This window comes from Sinocyclocheilus rhinocerous, unplaced genomic scaffold (genome assembly GCF_001515625.1).
Source record: "Sinocyclocheilus rhinocerous isolate Xijiao unplaced genomic scaffold, SAMN03320098_v1.1 scaffold1268, whole genome shotgun sequence".
Classification (NCBI taxonomy): domain Eukaryota; kingdom Metazoa; phylum Chordata; class Actinopteri; order Cypriniformes; family Cyprinidae; genus Sinocyclocheilus; species Sinocyclocheilus rhinocerous.
In genome coordinates this window covers 431,802-447,691 of record NW_015664016.1, presented here as the reverse complement: position 1 = coordinate 447,691, position 15,890 = coordinate 431,802, and the positions used below count along the sequence as shown (strand labels likewise).

General features: G+C 36.8%; 1 protein-coding gene across 1 annotated transcript in view; it reads right to left on the bottom strand.

The window, feature by feature from the left end:
* LOC107729275 (A-kinase anchor protein 6-like) overlaps nt 1-15,890 on the bottom strand; it is a 154,391-nt gene that overhangs the window by 17,043 nt on the left and 121,458 nt on the right. Inside the window, exon 14 of the mRNA XM_016539732.1 lies at nt 15,416-15,670. Coding sequence (XP_016395218.1) covers nt 15,416-15,670 — 255 coding nt within the window. The remainder of the gene's footprint in view (nt 1-15,415; nt 15,671-15,890) is intronic.

Here is a 15,890-nt window from a genome sequence, read left to right as displayed (position 1 = left end):
TTCCTGGAGTGCTCGGCTCCTCTGTTTTAGCATATTCCCCTCTCCCGTGTCTTTTAAACAGGTAATGAGACTGTAAAATGCAAGGAGAGGAGGCCGAGGAGCGAACGCGCTGATAGAGTTGAAACTCTGACAGACAGAAACGTGGGAGGTGATGGAAAACTGGCACTCAAATGGACACTTTTTTTTTTTTAATGGTGTACGGTGTCTGGGAAATGTAGTGGCCTGGTCTCTTAAAGACACATGTAAATATCTGATGGTAAAATAGCTCGTCTCAGTCAAAAGTTAGACTTGTAGATGTTGTTCAGCCTGTAGTCTCAGCTTCTGCTACAAGCACAAAAAACAGGAAAACTAGGTGAAATAGGCAATTTTATTCTCCCACTGCATGTTAGAAAGACTTCACCACATGGTAATAGACTGGACAGAGTATTTTGTCTTATTTTCCAGCTAAAACATCTAAAAATTCTTAAAACAAGATATATTTATTTGAGAAGCAGCACTGCATAAAATATTAAGACTTGTTTTTATAGATTGTCTCTTCAATACGAGTGTATTTTGTCTTACTACGCTGGCAGATTTTTAGGACATGTTTTAAGTATAAACAAGTTAAGTGCAAAAACCTGCCAGTGCAGTAAGAAAAAATATACTCCTATAAAACAGACAATCTATGAAAACATGTCTTCATATCATATAAAGTGAATTTATCTAGTTTTAAGGACTTTTAGATGATTTTACTGAAAAAAGGTTTTAAAAGCCTAATTAAAGGGGACATGGGGATGAAATGTCTCAGGCTACTCAGTCTCTAAACTATAACTTCACCCTTCAGATATGTCAATAAAATACAGGTGACAATGTTCAATCAGGTGCCCTCAGATTAAAAACATGAGCACAAAACATTAGACTACATCATTGCACAATGAGGTTTCAGGCATCCAAATCACCAGAAATATGATGCTGTTTCTGCATTACTGGGTCTTATAAACCGATTGGGTCTTATTGAGGAAGAGGAACAGTGCAGTATAGTGCGCCAATATTTGCTAAAAATCTTTTCCAAACACACAGTGCAGTGAGTAAGCTGTTTTTCCTCCAGTATGTGAGTCCACACAATGACTCCATTTCAGACACACAAACCAGCACTGAGACTGAAACGCTGGCAGGGGGCCAGTGGGCCCTAGTGCCTCAGTCAGATATCAAAACACCCAGAGACAGAACAGCTTATTGTGAAAGAAAAATCACAAATGAATCAGAAGTGTCTCGATTGTTCCTCCTAGAAAGCAATGAGACAAAACTGAGTTTCCAGTTTCACAACACATCTCAGTAATGTGCAGACATCTTCATCTGTGACCCTGGACCACAAAACCATTCATAAGGGTCAATTTTTAGTAGGAAATGTACAAAATATCTTCATGGAACATGATCTTTACTTAATATCCTAATGATTTTTGGCATAAAAGAAAAATCTATCATTTTGACCCATACAATGTATTTTTGGCTATTGCTACAAAATATACCCCAGCGACTTAAGACTGGTTTTGTGCTCCAGGGTCACATATGAATGCAAACATTTCTCATCAAATTCTCTCAAAAACCAATGATCTGAGCTGCTTCACACATTAAAACAATTTACAACTCAAAACTCTTACTATATGTCAAATATTGCTGTATTTCTGACTGAATACGAATTGAATTCATATTTGCATCCAAAGCCACTGTAAAATGCAGAACATGCACAACGGTGACTGTAAATACTCTAATAAATGTATTGAGCAACTTTAAATAACCATCAATTAGACCAGTAAACTACAAACCTTGCAGATGAATTGCTTTTTCAAATTATCAGCAACAAAAACTAAAATGGAAACTGAATGACTCGGAACATAAGTTGAAAAAAAAAAGACTAATCAAAAATATATTTTCATGCAATAGTAACAAAAGTAAATCAGAATATAATTAACTATAATGTAATTATCTAGTTTTAGTTTTTGATGCATGATATAATATAAAATTTTACAACCAACCTGCATTACAAATAAAAATGTCACTAGACAGCAATAACACTAAATTTTGCAAAGAAATGTAATTAATAATACAAATTAGCACATGGACTTTGGCAGCGTAGAAAGTACAACATTAAATTTAATAAAAACTAAATAAACCGAAACTAACAATGACGGAATGAAACCAAAAGAAATAAAAATCTATATCAAAAATTCAAAACTACAATAATCCTGAATTTTTGGAAGTCCACTTCCCATAAAACGTCCTCTGGGGAGTATTTTGAGAAACAAAACATAAAAACTGTAAGAACAGACGAGATTGCGGACCCATCATCTATAAGGTGCTTTTTAATAAAGCTATCAGCGGATCAGCCGCCTGGCGTCGTGCTTAGGCGCTAACACAATCTCCAGAACGGCAGGACGACTATTCTCTCTCGTCTCACTCCCCTGGCTGTTATCGTGTGGCTAAATCCATCTGGTGTACAGTATTAATCTACAGGTCTCTCGCTATCAGAGTCTGTAATCACACCTGAGGCGGAGAGCCGAGCCGTGAAGATGCATGTGTATTACACAGACCTCCCAAGAGTGTTCCTCCAAAAAACTGCTTATCTCTTTATTCAGCACAAAATGAGAACAGACCGTGCCTCCATCCAGACACAGCCTAGAGCCTTTAAACTCCAATTCCCCATCTCTCCCTCCCACTTAATTTCATTAAAATCTAAGCCTTATGATATTCTAACATTTTTTTTCCGTGCGAGAGGAGTTTAAATGACGCGTGCACCGGCGCTGACGCGCTTTCCGGAGGATTAGAAAAAAAGCCAGACGCCAGGCTCTGCTCTTTCGTTTTCGGGGGTATTTGTTTCTCGTTCTCCGGCGGGAAAACGAGCGCACACTTCATCTCGCTCTTTACAGCTGCAGCAATTTTAACATTTTCAATTAATCTCGGTGAGATTGAGGAGCGGAGCCCCAAATCCCCTACAGTGACGGCAAGGACACGGCGACGGAGCTCTGACAGTGACCCAGTGGATATTCAATCAATTACCATTAATTAGAAATCTCTGATTAATTCTTTAAGTCAATTAAGTCAATTAAAACCACAAGCACTTGTTATCGCAAATGAGTATAACGAATTCATGTCGGCCCCCTCGGCACTTGTTATCGCAAATGAGTATAACGAATTCATGTCGGCCATTTGTTCCCCCTCGGCTCCGAGCGGCTCGAGTTTCATCAACGGCTGTCAGTCGAGGCCTCGTTCCCGCGATGTGCTAATAGAGAGAAATCGTACCGCAGTGAGCGGATAGACAATAAAAGCAAGCCTAACCAACCAAAATTCGATGTCAGCAGACTGACGCAATACAGGAAATACAGGAAAATGAAGGATCCTGTTTTGCATTCTGCTTGACGTGTTCGTTATTTCAAATACAGTCGAGTCTGTCGAGTCTGAAATGCATTGGTTTGAGTCGGGCTGTCGGTGACCTTCCATAAAGCTTGTCGTTAAAGAAAGCTTATTTTTAATTATTTTTCCCCTTTAAGACAAAAAACTGACAGTGTTTTCGAAATGAGAGTAATGTGTTACGAACGGCAGACGCGCTAAGGCAAACAAATGGCAGCAAAGTGATAACATTGCCATCAATGGGGACATTTTCTCATTAGCGCCTGTAAATGAAAGCAAGCGGCATGTACATATAATGAAAAATACGACTATGCGCGCAAGTGTGTGTGTGTGTGTAATGAACAGGCCTGTCACCTGTCTGCTCCCCATTACTCGCTGATGAGACGCTAACTCTGCGTTTGGCGCTCTCGCGCGCCCGTCCCAGAACTGACTTAATGCGGTTAGCACTTGCCAAAGAACAGGAGTTCCTTATTCCTAATCATGGAGAAAGTATTGATATTATATCTGCGCCGTCACATTCAATCAGCCGGACGGGACCCGGAGGATGAAGCCCCGGGGCCCCACGCTGCGGCGAGCTGATCAAAGGTCCTGGGGAGAGACGTGGAGATGGACTCGAACGCTGCCTGCCGCACATATTCAGTCTGGCTTCCATTTAGTCTAATTCTCCCGTGAAATTCCTTTAATGGGAACGTGGTTTGGAGTCGGAGGTGTTTTGAAAGGCTCCCGGTGCTGCTCGAAATGACACAGCGATCTCTGAAAAAGACGAAAATAGAAAAAAGAAAAAGATGTATACAAATAAAATGAAACTAAAAACTGATAGAAATGAATACAAAAGAAAAAAATTGATAAAAGTAACTTTTGCTACAAAAGACAAAATTAAAGTACAGTAAACTGCTACAAAAAGACAAAATTAATGCTGTGCAGGGACGTCCGGGAACACTTGATTCATTTGATGATTCAAATGAATCAGTGAATAATTTTTTTGGAGCTGGTTCATTGACATGAACAGTTCAAATTGAACAATTTGCTATAACGAATCAGATTAGTTTGTGGAAGCTTTTTTACATTTTGTTTTAAATTCTGTTTGGAACGAATGACGCAGAAATTTTATCTTTAATATTACTGAATACTTAATGTCGCTCAGGGACTTCTGAAAACATTACTGTCTTTTATTAAAAAGAATCAAACAAACTGATTAAAATGAAATGAATCAATAAAATGAATCAGACTCTCCATAGTTACTTGAACAATGGAGAGAGATGTTCTAAAGCATTTCTAGAACACATTTACATAAGACTCTTCTTATAAGGTCTTGTACACAATGCAAAGTAACAAAAATAGTGAGAATCACACTACACCTGCTGGTGCAAAAACCCTTTGCTACACAAAAACACTGAGCTACAAAAAATATAGCACAGTCTATAAAAATATCTTTCAATTAACTATTCTCCACCATTTGCCACAACTGCAACATAGGGTTTATTGCTAGCCATGCATGTGAACTCACAGAGCCACTCAGAGTTTCTGTGGCATGAATGAACATAGTGAATGAAGAGAGAGAGACAGATAGAATGACATTGAGAGAGAAAGAGAGACTGCCGTGTGCTTGATGAGGTCTCCACAACAATTCAGCCTGTCAGGAGCGTGTAAATCACATCCCTCTCTCCCCATAAACACGACAGAATTAAATATTTAAAGGGCAAAGCTGCACTCCCATGCTTCAGTGTCCAGCTATGACACTCTGAAACCGCCAGAGCATATAGACTCTCCCAAAGACAACCACGCCGGTGCACAGACCACATACACACATTTTGGAGGGGCTGAAGGTATTCTGACACTCTCTCACCTGCACCAAAATATGCAGCGGCAGCTTTGCGAAGAGACGGCGCTACTCCATGTGCGTTAAGGGACAAAAACATTCAGAGAACAATTTATGCAAATCCCGCCAGCCCCGAAAAGCACCGCCTTACATTTTCTGTACGTTTTTCAATAAATATTAAACACCATTACATTTCACCATTACATTTAAATTGGATTTTATTTTTCCTGGAGTGCTCGGCTCCTCTGTTTTAGCATATTCCCCTCTCCCGTGTCTTTTAAACAGGTAATGAGACTGTAAAATGCAAGGAGAGGAGGCCGAGGAGCGAACGCGCTGATAGAGTTGAAACTCTGACAGACAGAAACGTGGGAGGTGATGGAAAACTGGCACTCAAATGGACACTTTTTTTTTTTTAATGGTGTACGGTGTCTGGGAAATGTAGTGGCCTGGTCTCTTAAAGACACATGTAAATATCTGATGGTAAAATAGCTCGTCTCAGTCAAAAGTTAGACTTGTAGATGTTGTTCAGCCTGTAGTCTCAGCTTCTGCTACAAGCACAAAAAACAGGAAAACTAGGTGAAATAGGCAATTTTATTCTCCCACTGCATGTTAGAAAGACTTCACCACATGGTAATAGACTGGACAGAGTATTTTGTCTTATTTTCCAGCTAAAACATCTAAAAATTCTTAAAACAAGATATATTTATTTGAGAAGCAGCACTGCATAAAATATTAAGACTTGTTTTTATAGATTGTCTCTTCAATACGAGTGTATTTTGTCTTACTACGCTGGCAGATTTTTAGGACATGTTTTAAGTATAAACAAGTTAAGTGCAAAAACCTGCCAGTGCAGTAAGAAAAAATATACTCCTATAAAACAGACAATCTATGAAAACATGTCTTCATATCATATAAAGTGAATTTATCTAGTTTTAAGGACTTTTAGATGATTTTACTGAAAAAAGGTTTTAAAAGCCTAATTAAAGGGGACATGGGGATGAAATGTCTCAGGCTACTCAGTCTCTAAACTATAACTTCACCCTTCAGATATGTCAATAAAATACAGGTGACAATGTTCAATCAGGTGCCCTCAGATTAAAAACATGAGCACAAAACATTAGACTACATCATTGCACAATGAGGTTTCAGGCATCCAAATCACCAGAAATATGATGCTGTTTCTGCATTACTGGGTCTTATAAACCGATTGGGTCTTATTGAGGAAGAGGAACAGTGCAGTATAGTGCGCCAATATTTGCTAAAAATCTTTTCCAAACACACAGTGCAGTGAGTAAGCTGTTTTTCCTCCAGTATGTGAGTCCACACAATGACTCCATTTCAGACACACAAACCAGCACTGAGACTGAAACGCTGGCAGGGGGCCAGTGGGCCCTAGTGCCTCAGTCAGATATCAAAACACCCAGAGACAGAACAGCTTATTGTGAAAGAAAAATCACAAATGAATCAGAAGTGTCTCGATTGTTCCTCCTAGAAAGCAATGAGACAAAACTGAGTTTCCAGTTTCACAACACATCTCAGTAATGTGCAGACATCTTCATCTGTGACCCTGGACCACAAAACCATTCATAAGGGTCAATTTTTAGTAGGAAATGTACAAAATATCTTCATGGAACATGATCTTTACTTAATATCCTAATGATTTTTGGCATAAAAGAAAAATCTATCATTTTGACCCATACAATGTATTTTTGGCTATTGCTACAAAATATACCCCAGCGACTTAAGACTGGTTTTGTGCTCCAGGGTCACATATGAATGCAAACATTTCTCATCAAATTCTCTCAAAAACCAATGATCTGAGCTGCTTCACACATTAAAACAATTTACAACTCAAAACTCTTACTATATGTCAAATATTGCTGTATTTCTGACTGAATACGAATTGAATTCATATTTGCATCCAAAGCCACTGTAAAATGCAGAACATGCACAACGGTGACTGTAAATACTCTAATAAATGTATTGAGCAACTTTAAATAACCATCAATTAGACCAGTAAACTACAAACCTTGCAGATGAATTGCTTTTTCAAATTATCAGCAACAAAAACTAAAATGGAAACTGAATGACTCGGAACATAAGTTGAAAAAAAAAAGACTAATCAAAAATATATTTTCATGCAATAGTAACAAAAGTAAATCAGAATATAATTAACTATAATGTAATTATCTAGTTTTAGTTTTTGATGCATGATATAATATAAAATTTTACAACCAACCTGCATTACAAATAAAAATGTCACTAGACAGCAATAACACTAAATTTTGCAAAGAAATGTAATTAATAATACAAATTAGCACATGGACTTTGGCAGCGTAGAAAGTACAACATTAAATTTAATAAAAACTAAATAAACCGAAACTAACAATGACGGAATGAAACCAAAAGAAATAAAAATCTATATCAAAAATTCAAAACTACAATAATCCTGAATTTTTGGAAGTCCACTTCCCATAAAACGTCCTCTGGGGAGTATTTTGAGAAACAAAACATAAAAACTGTAAGAACAGACGAGATTGCGGACCCATCATCTATAAGGTGCTTTTTAATAAAGCTATCAGCGGATCAGCCGCCTGGCGTCGTGCTTAGGCGCTAACACAATCTCCAGAACGGCAGGACGACTATTCTCTCTCGTCTCACTCCCCTGGCTGTTATCGTGTGGCTAAATCCATCTGGTGTACAGTATTAATCTACAGGTCTCTCGCTATCAGAGTCTGTAATCACACCTGAGGCGGAGAGCCGAGCCGTGAAGATGCATGTGTATTACACAGACCTCCCAAGAGTGTTCCTCCAAAAAACTGCTTATCTCTTTATTCAGCACAAAATGAGAACAGACCGTGCCTCCATCCAGACACAGCCTAGAGCCTTTAAACTCCAATTCCCCATCTCTCCCTCCCACTTAATTTCATTAAAATCTAAGCCTTATGATATTCTAACATTTTTTTTCCGTGCGAGAGGAGTTTAAATGACGCGTGCACCGGCGCTGACGCGCTTTCCGGAGGATTAGAAAAAAAGCCAGACGCCAGGCTCTGCTCTTTCGTTTTCGGGGGTATTTGTTTCTCGTTCTCCGGCGGGAAAACGAGCGCACACTTCATCTCGCTCTTTACAGCTGCAGCAATTTTAACATTTTCAATTAATCTCGGTGAGATTGAGGAGCGGAGCCCCAAATCCCCTACAGTGACGGCAAGGACACGGCGACGGAGCTCTGACAGTGACCCAGTGGATATTCAATCAATTACCATTAATTAGAAATCTCTGATTAATTCTATTTGTTGATTAAGTCAATTAAAACCACAAGCACTTGTTATCGCAAATGAGTATAACGAATTCATGTCGGCCATTTGTTCCCCCTCGGCTCCGAGCGGCTCGAGTTTCATCAACGGCTGTCAGTCGAGGCCTCGTTCCCGCGATGTGCTAATAGAGAGAAATCGTACCGCAGTGAGCGGATAGACAATAAAAGCAAGCCTAACCAACCAAAATTCGATGTCAGCAGACTGACGCTAGTCATATAATACAGGAAAATGAAGGATCCTGTTTTGCATTCTGCTTGACGTGTTCGTTATTTCAAATACGTCTGAATTAGTCGAGTCTGAAATGCATTGGTTTGAGTCGGGCTGTCGGTGACCTTCCATAAAGCTTGTCGTTAAAGAAAGCTTATTTTTAATTATTTTTCCCCTTTAAGACAAAAAACTGACAGTGTTTTCGAAATGAGAGTAATGTGTTACGAACGGCAGACGCGCTAAGGCAAACAAATGGCAGCAAAGTGATAACATTGCCATCAATGGGGACATTTTCTCATTAGCGCCTGTAAATGAAAGCAAGCGGCATGGACATATAATGAAAAATACGACTATGCGCGCAAGTGTGTGTGTGTGTGTAATGAACAGGCCTGTCACCTGTCTGCTCCCCATTACTCGCTGATGAGACGCTAACTCTGCGTTTGGCGCTCTCGCGCGCCCGTCCCAGAACTGACTTAATGCGGTTAGCACTTGCCAAAGAACAGGAGTTCCTTATTCCTAATCATGGAGAAAGTATTGATATTATATCTGCGCCGTCACATTCAACCAGCCGGCCGGGACCCGGAGGATGAAGCCCCGGGGCCCCACGCTGCGGCGAGCTGATCAAAGGTCCTGGGGAGAGACGTGGAGATGGACTCGAACGCTGCCTGCCGCACATATTCAGTCTGGCTTCCATTTAGTCTAATTCTCCCGTGAAATTCCTTTAATGGGAACGTGGTTTGGAGTCGGAGGTGTTTTGAAAGGCTCCCGGTGCTGCTCGAAATGACACAGCGATCTCTGAAAAAGACGATAATAGCTAAGACAAAGAAGATGGTCTAGTAGGCTATGGGTATTAGTGGCGTTTCCTACATCGACTATGCCTATGGCTCAATACTATATACAAACTTCAGCATATAAATTCCACAATGTTTATGCTACAGAAATGAATAATACCCCAAATCATGTGATTTTTTTTCATGTGATCATTTTTTCAAATCTATTAGATTGATGATTTTCACCTCATAGACAATATTGTTCACACCATAAAATAGATACACAATAAGAGTATCAATCAATTTGTAACTAAATTTCAGATAGATAGATAGATAGGGTATGTGGGTAAGCATTTTTTTATGCTCATCAAGGCTGCATTTATATGATTTCTAGTGCTATCAAACGATTAATCGCATCCAAAATAAAAGCATCACATTCACATAATACATGTTTGTGTACTGTGTATATGTATTATGTATATATAAATACACACACATACAGTATATATTTTGAAAATATTTACATGTATTTACATGTCTATATTTATATAATTTATATTATAAATAAATATTTAATATATAAACAATTTTTTTTCTAAAATATATAGATGCATGTGTGTGTATTTATATATACATAATAAATATACACAGTACACATACATACATTATGTAAACAAAAACTTTTATTTGGGATGCGATTAATCGTTTGACAGCACTAATTATTTCAATATTATTAAATATTACAATTTAAAAGAACTGTTTTCTATTTTAATATATTATAAAACGTAATTTATTCCTGTGATGCGATGCTGAATTTTCAGCATCATTACTCCAGTCTTCAGTGTCACATGATCCTTCAGAAATCATTCTAATATGCTGATTTGCTGCTTTCTTATTATTATCAATGTTGAAAACAGTTGTGCTGCTTAATATTTTTGTGGAAACTGATGCATTTTTGTTCAGGATCCTTTGATGAATAATAAGTTCAAAATAACAGTATTTATTTGTAATAGAAATCTTCTGTAACATTAGAAATGTGTCACTTTTGATTAATTTAATGCTGTCTTGTTGAATAAAAGTACTAATTTCTTTTCTTTTGAACGGTAGTAAAAAGTCACCTTATAAATATATCAGATATAAGAAAGCATAACATTCCTGACGCCTTAAATGCCGTCTAGGTAGGAAGCTCACTAGGTTTTGAAACAGAGCTTCTATTTATAGAGATAACAAATCTTCAGATTTCCAGCTCAGGATACAACAGGTTCTGTAAGTAAAACAATTGTTAACTAATGACCGAAGTTGGCATGCGGTTCCCGTCATCTCTACTCTCCCTGACAGGAAATGTCCAACCCTGGGGTTTTAATATCATGAAGGCACACTATTAAAGGGAAGACAGTTATTAATGAAAGAAGTGAAATTGGCAGCCAACCACTCTGAACCGTCTGACCAGAGAAGGTTAAGATACAATAGAGTCTAATTTTAGACGACTCCACTCCCCCCTAGCAAGTAAAGAACTTAATGCTTTTTATTCAGGGGAAGATGGACATTTTTATGATGACATTTTAAAGGGTGACCATACCTGTTACTCATAACGAACTAGTCTCACTATCTCTCCTTTTACACATATGTCAGGCTTTTATTGGCATCAGGGATCTATCTACACTGAACAGACACACATTCCAGCAGCTCCAGCCGTGAGGCGCTACATTAAGATTTTACACAAAACAGAACATGGATAAACTGAGGTTCAATTAAACCGCAATAACCTGGGTTGAAATGATCCAAATTGCTAAACGCCGAGTTTCTGGTGCAATCTCAAACCTCTGACCCTTTCTGACATAGTAAACAACTGTCAGCACAAACAAATAATATGTCAGTGTACAATTACAGGAGTCGGAAAAAATATGTATTATGTATATATAAATACACACACATACAGTATATATTTTGAAAATATTTACATGTATTTACATGTCTATATTTATATAATTTATATTATAAATAAATATTTAATATATAAACAATTTTTTTTCTAAAATATATAGATGCATGTGTGTGTATTTATATATACATAATAAATATACACAGTACACATACATACATTATGTAAACAAAAACTTTTATTTGGGATGCGATTAATCGTTTGACAGCACTAATTATTTCAATATTATTAAATATTACAATTTAAAAGAACTGTTTTCTATTTTAATATATTATAAAACGTAATTTATTCCTGTGATGCGATGCTGAATTTTCAGCATCATTACTCCAGTCTTCAGTGTCACATGATCCTTCAGAAATCATTCTAATATGCTGATTTGCTGCTTTCTTATTATTATCAATGTTGAAAACAGTTGTGCTGCTTAATATTTTTGTGGAAACTGATGCATTTTTGTTCAGGATCCTTTGATGAATAATAAGTTCAAAATAACAGTATTTATTTGTAATAGAAATCTTCTGTAACATTAGAAATGTGTCACTTTTGATTAATTTAATGCTGTCTTGCTGAATAAAAGTACTAATTTCTTTTCTTTTGAACGGTAGTAAAAAGTCACCTTATAAATATATCAGATATAAGAAAGCATAACATTCCTGACGCCTTAAATGCCGTCTAGGTAGGAAGCTCACTAGGTTTTGAAACAGAGCTTCTATTTATAGAGATAACAAATCTTCAGATTTCCAGCTCAGGATACAACAGGTTCTGTAAGTAAAACAATTGTTAACTAATGACCGAAGTTGGCATGCGGTTCCCGTCATCTCTACTCTCCCTGACAGGAAATGTCCAACCCTGGGGTTTTAATATCATGAAGGCACACTATTAAAGGGAAGACAGTTATTAATGAAAGAAGTGAAATTGGCAGCCAACCACTCTGAACCGTCTGACCAGAGAAGGTTAAGATACAATAGAGTCTAATTTTAGACGACTCCACTCCCCCCTAGCAAGTAAAGAACTTAATGCTTTTTATTCAGGGGAAGATGGACATTTTTATGATGACATTTTAAAGGGTGACCATACCTGTTACTCATAACGAACTAGTCTCACTATCTCTCCTTTTACACATATGTCAGGCTTTTATTGGCATCAGGGATCTATCTACACTGAACAGACACACATTCCAGCAGCTCCAGCCGTGAGATTTTACACAACACAGAACATGGATAAACTCTTCACCTGCCAAAACTGAGGTTCAATTAAAGCGCAATAATATGGGATGAAATTATCCTAAACGCTCCTAAAGTTTCTGGGGCAATCTCAAACCACTGACCCTTTCTGACATAGTAAACAACTATCACTAGCACACAAATAACATGTCAGTGAACAATCACAGCAAACATTACAACGACTGACAGCCCCTTAACTACAGTAAAATCACTGTCACACATACAACCATGAGTGTAAGTGGTTTAAAGGGGTCATATGATGTTGCTAAAAAGAACATTATTTTGTGTATTTGGTGTAATGAAATGTGTTTATGCGAAGCTCATCAGTCTGAAAAGCAAGGTGTGCTGTGATTGGCCAGCTATCCAGTGCGTTGTGATTGGCCGAATACCTCAAGCGTGTGACAGAAATGTTACGCCCCTTACCATACTGTGATGCCGTGTCCCCGCCGGAGCGACGAGACAAAAACAATAAAACTGAAAAATTGAAATCGCATCATATGACCCCTTTAATACAATATGTTACTATAATATGACAAATATTCAGAGCCATTACACTGAAAAATACAAAAAATTTTTTTTGATTTTCTCACATGCACAAAAAATTAAACGTATACAAAAATGGTTACCATTACTTCTTCCAATTTTTGTATGTCTAGTCTTCACATGCATATGCAGACGTGCACATTTTTTTCTGCAAATGTAAAGTTCAATAATAATAATAATAATAAATGCTAATATTAATGTTGCTGTTGTTGTTGTTAATATTTTAATCTTTTTGTATAGATTATTTATAGAGATTATTATTAAAATAAATACAATTAATTTAAATAATAATCATCTATAATAATAATAATAATTGTTAATATTTTATGATTATTATTATTGTTGTTGTTAATGTTTTCATTATTATGTATAGACTATTATAGAGATTATTGTTAAAATACATAAATATTATTTAATTAAAACAATCTCTATAAATAATAATTATTATTTATAGACAATAATAATAATAATAATCTATACATAATGATAATAATAATGATTGTTGTTGTTGTTGTTGTTAATATTTTTTGCATAGATTATTGATAGAGATTATTATTGCAATGCATAAATGAATACTATTCATTTAAATAATAATCCATAAATAACAATAATAATAACAACAATTATTATTATTATTTTAATGATTATTATTAGTGTTGTTGTTAATATTTTTATTATTAGTTATATTTTATAATTAATTGAGATTATGTTTTAAATAAACAAATATTATTAAATTATAATAATCTATATAAATATTATTATTATTTATAGACAATACTAATCTATACATAATAATATGAATAATAATAATAATAATTATTATTATTATAAGTATTGTTAATAATTATTTACAATAATAATAAATATTATTATTACAATTATTTTTATTATTATTATTATTTATAATAAAACTAGATTGTTACTTTTTCTATGATGAAAAAAATCGAGTGATGCAAGGTATTCACACACCTTCCACGATCCAAACTATAAAATCAAGTTCCGGCTCACATTATTTCACATTAAATACACTATTTCACTAAAATATGTCAGATTACAGAAGTAAAACAGGCTGCAAAAGCCATTTGATGCTGTGTTTAAGTTCAGCTGCACTGTGAACGCTGGTGAGATGTAGAGAGGTGTAGATCTCAGCTCTCCCGCTGATGCCTTTCAACCGCTCTGTGATCAAGCCACGTCACGCCAGTTAGCCAACTCACGCTTCAAAAGTGGTCCGAAAAGAACTAGATACATGTAATCATTCTCCTTTCTCTTCCTAAACACTCATCCCTTTTAGTGCAATGGCAGAGTCCATATAAATCACACTTACCAATATTTCCAATCATCGTATTATTATTTTCTCCAGACTTCCCCTGAGAAATCAATGTGAGTCTTTTGGGCTGCGTGTCATTTGATCAAAAGAGAAAGCCAGCCTTATTTCCCCTCCTCATCATTTAGCCCTGTGTATATTTAGAGCTTTTCCTCACTTATGTTTGTCACTCAGCAGGTGGATGTAATCAGCTCCGCTACCTGTGTTTTGACACGTCTTGATTAATACTCCAAGCTGTTTCTCAGGATTTTAACTCAAATAATTATTTCATATAGATTTTCAGTCAGGGGATTTGATGTGTGCTTTTTGCCCTGTATTTATTAAAGGAGCACAGCTCAAGTGAAGCAGGTTATTTTTAGAGAGCACTCTGCAGTTTGACTAAGCAGTTTCATTTCTGTGTATATGCTAAACACTCAGACTACCTGACCTGATGCCGTCATGTACTCTAGTTTAAGCGTGTATTATGGTTTAGTGAAAGCTGCACTGAAAATGCAAAGTGTTAGCACAGTTTATGATGGCTAATGAACAGCTGCAGGCTTACAGGTGTTATGCTAGTTACTGATAAGTAGTGGCTGACCAGTGGCTGGCTTTTCAATGGCTGAAGCCGATTTCCGATGGCTGCGGAATTTTCAGATCATGCAATTATGCCATTCTGTTAAACGGATGTAAAAACGGTAAAATGTGTAAAACGGAGCTGAGAGCATTAAGTTCTTTTTGCAAAGCAATGTCAAAAAGCAAAAAAACAAAAAATGCACTCTAACAGTGATAACAGCTAACAGTGATCTGAACATGTGGTAAAACAGGCCAACAGTCCATTGCATTTGCTAAGATGACAAACTCTAGATAGAAAACTCCAGACAGACACGCAGCTCTTCATACTCATACTCACCTTGAAGTGCTGCAGCTGTTTGGTGGCCTGCGGGTCGTGTTGTGGGTCATCAGTGTTGTGAGTGCCGCTCTCACATTGTCGTGCTTCTGGTCTGAGATTCAGATTAAAGATGAAGAGCTCGGTTTCTCTCAGCCAGCTCTTTAACTCCTTTATCCGGCTCTCCAGCTGGGTCACCATCCTATTGGTGTCTGGAGACAGAAGTTCTCGCTGACTCCGCTGGCCCACACTGGGCTCCACATGCTCCGCCAGGGTTTTCTGATTGGACACAAACAGAGATGTCAAACACAAGAGTCTATAAACACAAACATGGACAGAATGTCTCAATTTACCATAGTTTTACTATAGTAACACCAACTGTCATGAAAATGGCATTTTGGTGAAAATAGTGTAGATTTAGGCTCATCTTCTAGGGATCTTTAAAGAACAGCATGGCATTGCCATGATACAAAAAAAAAAAAAAAAAAAATTATTTAAA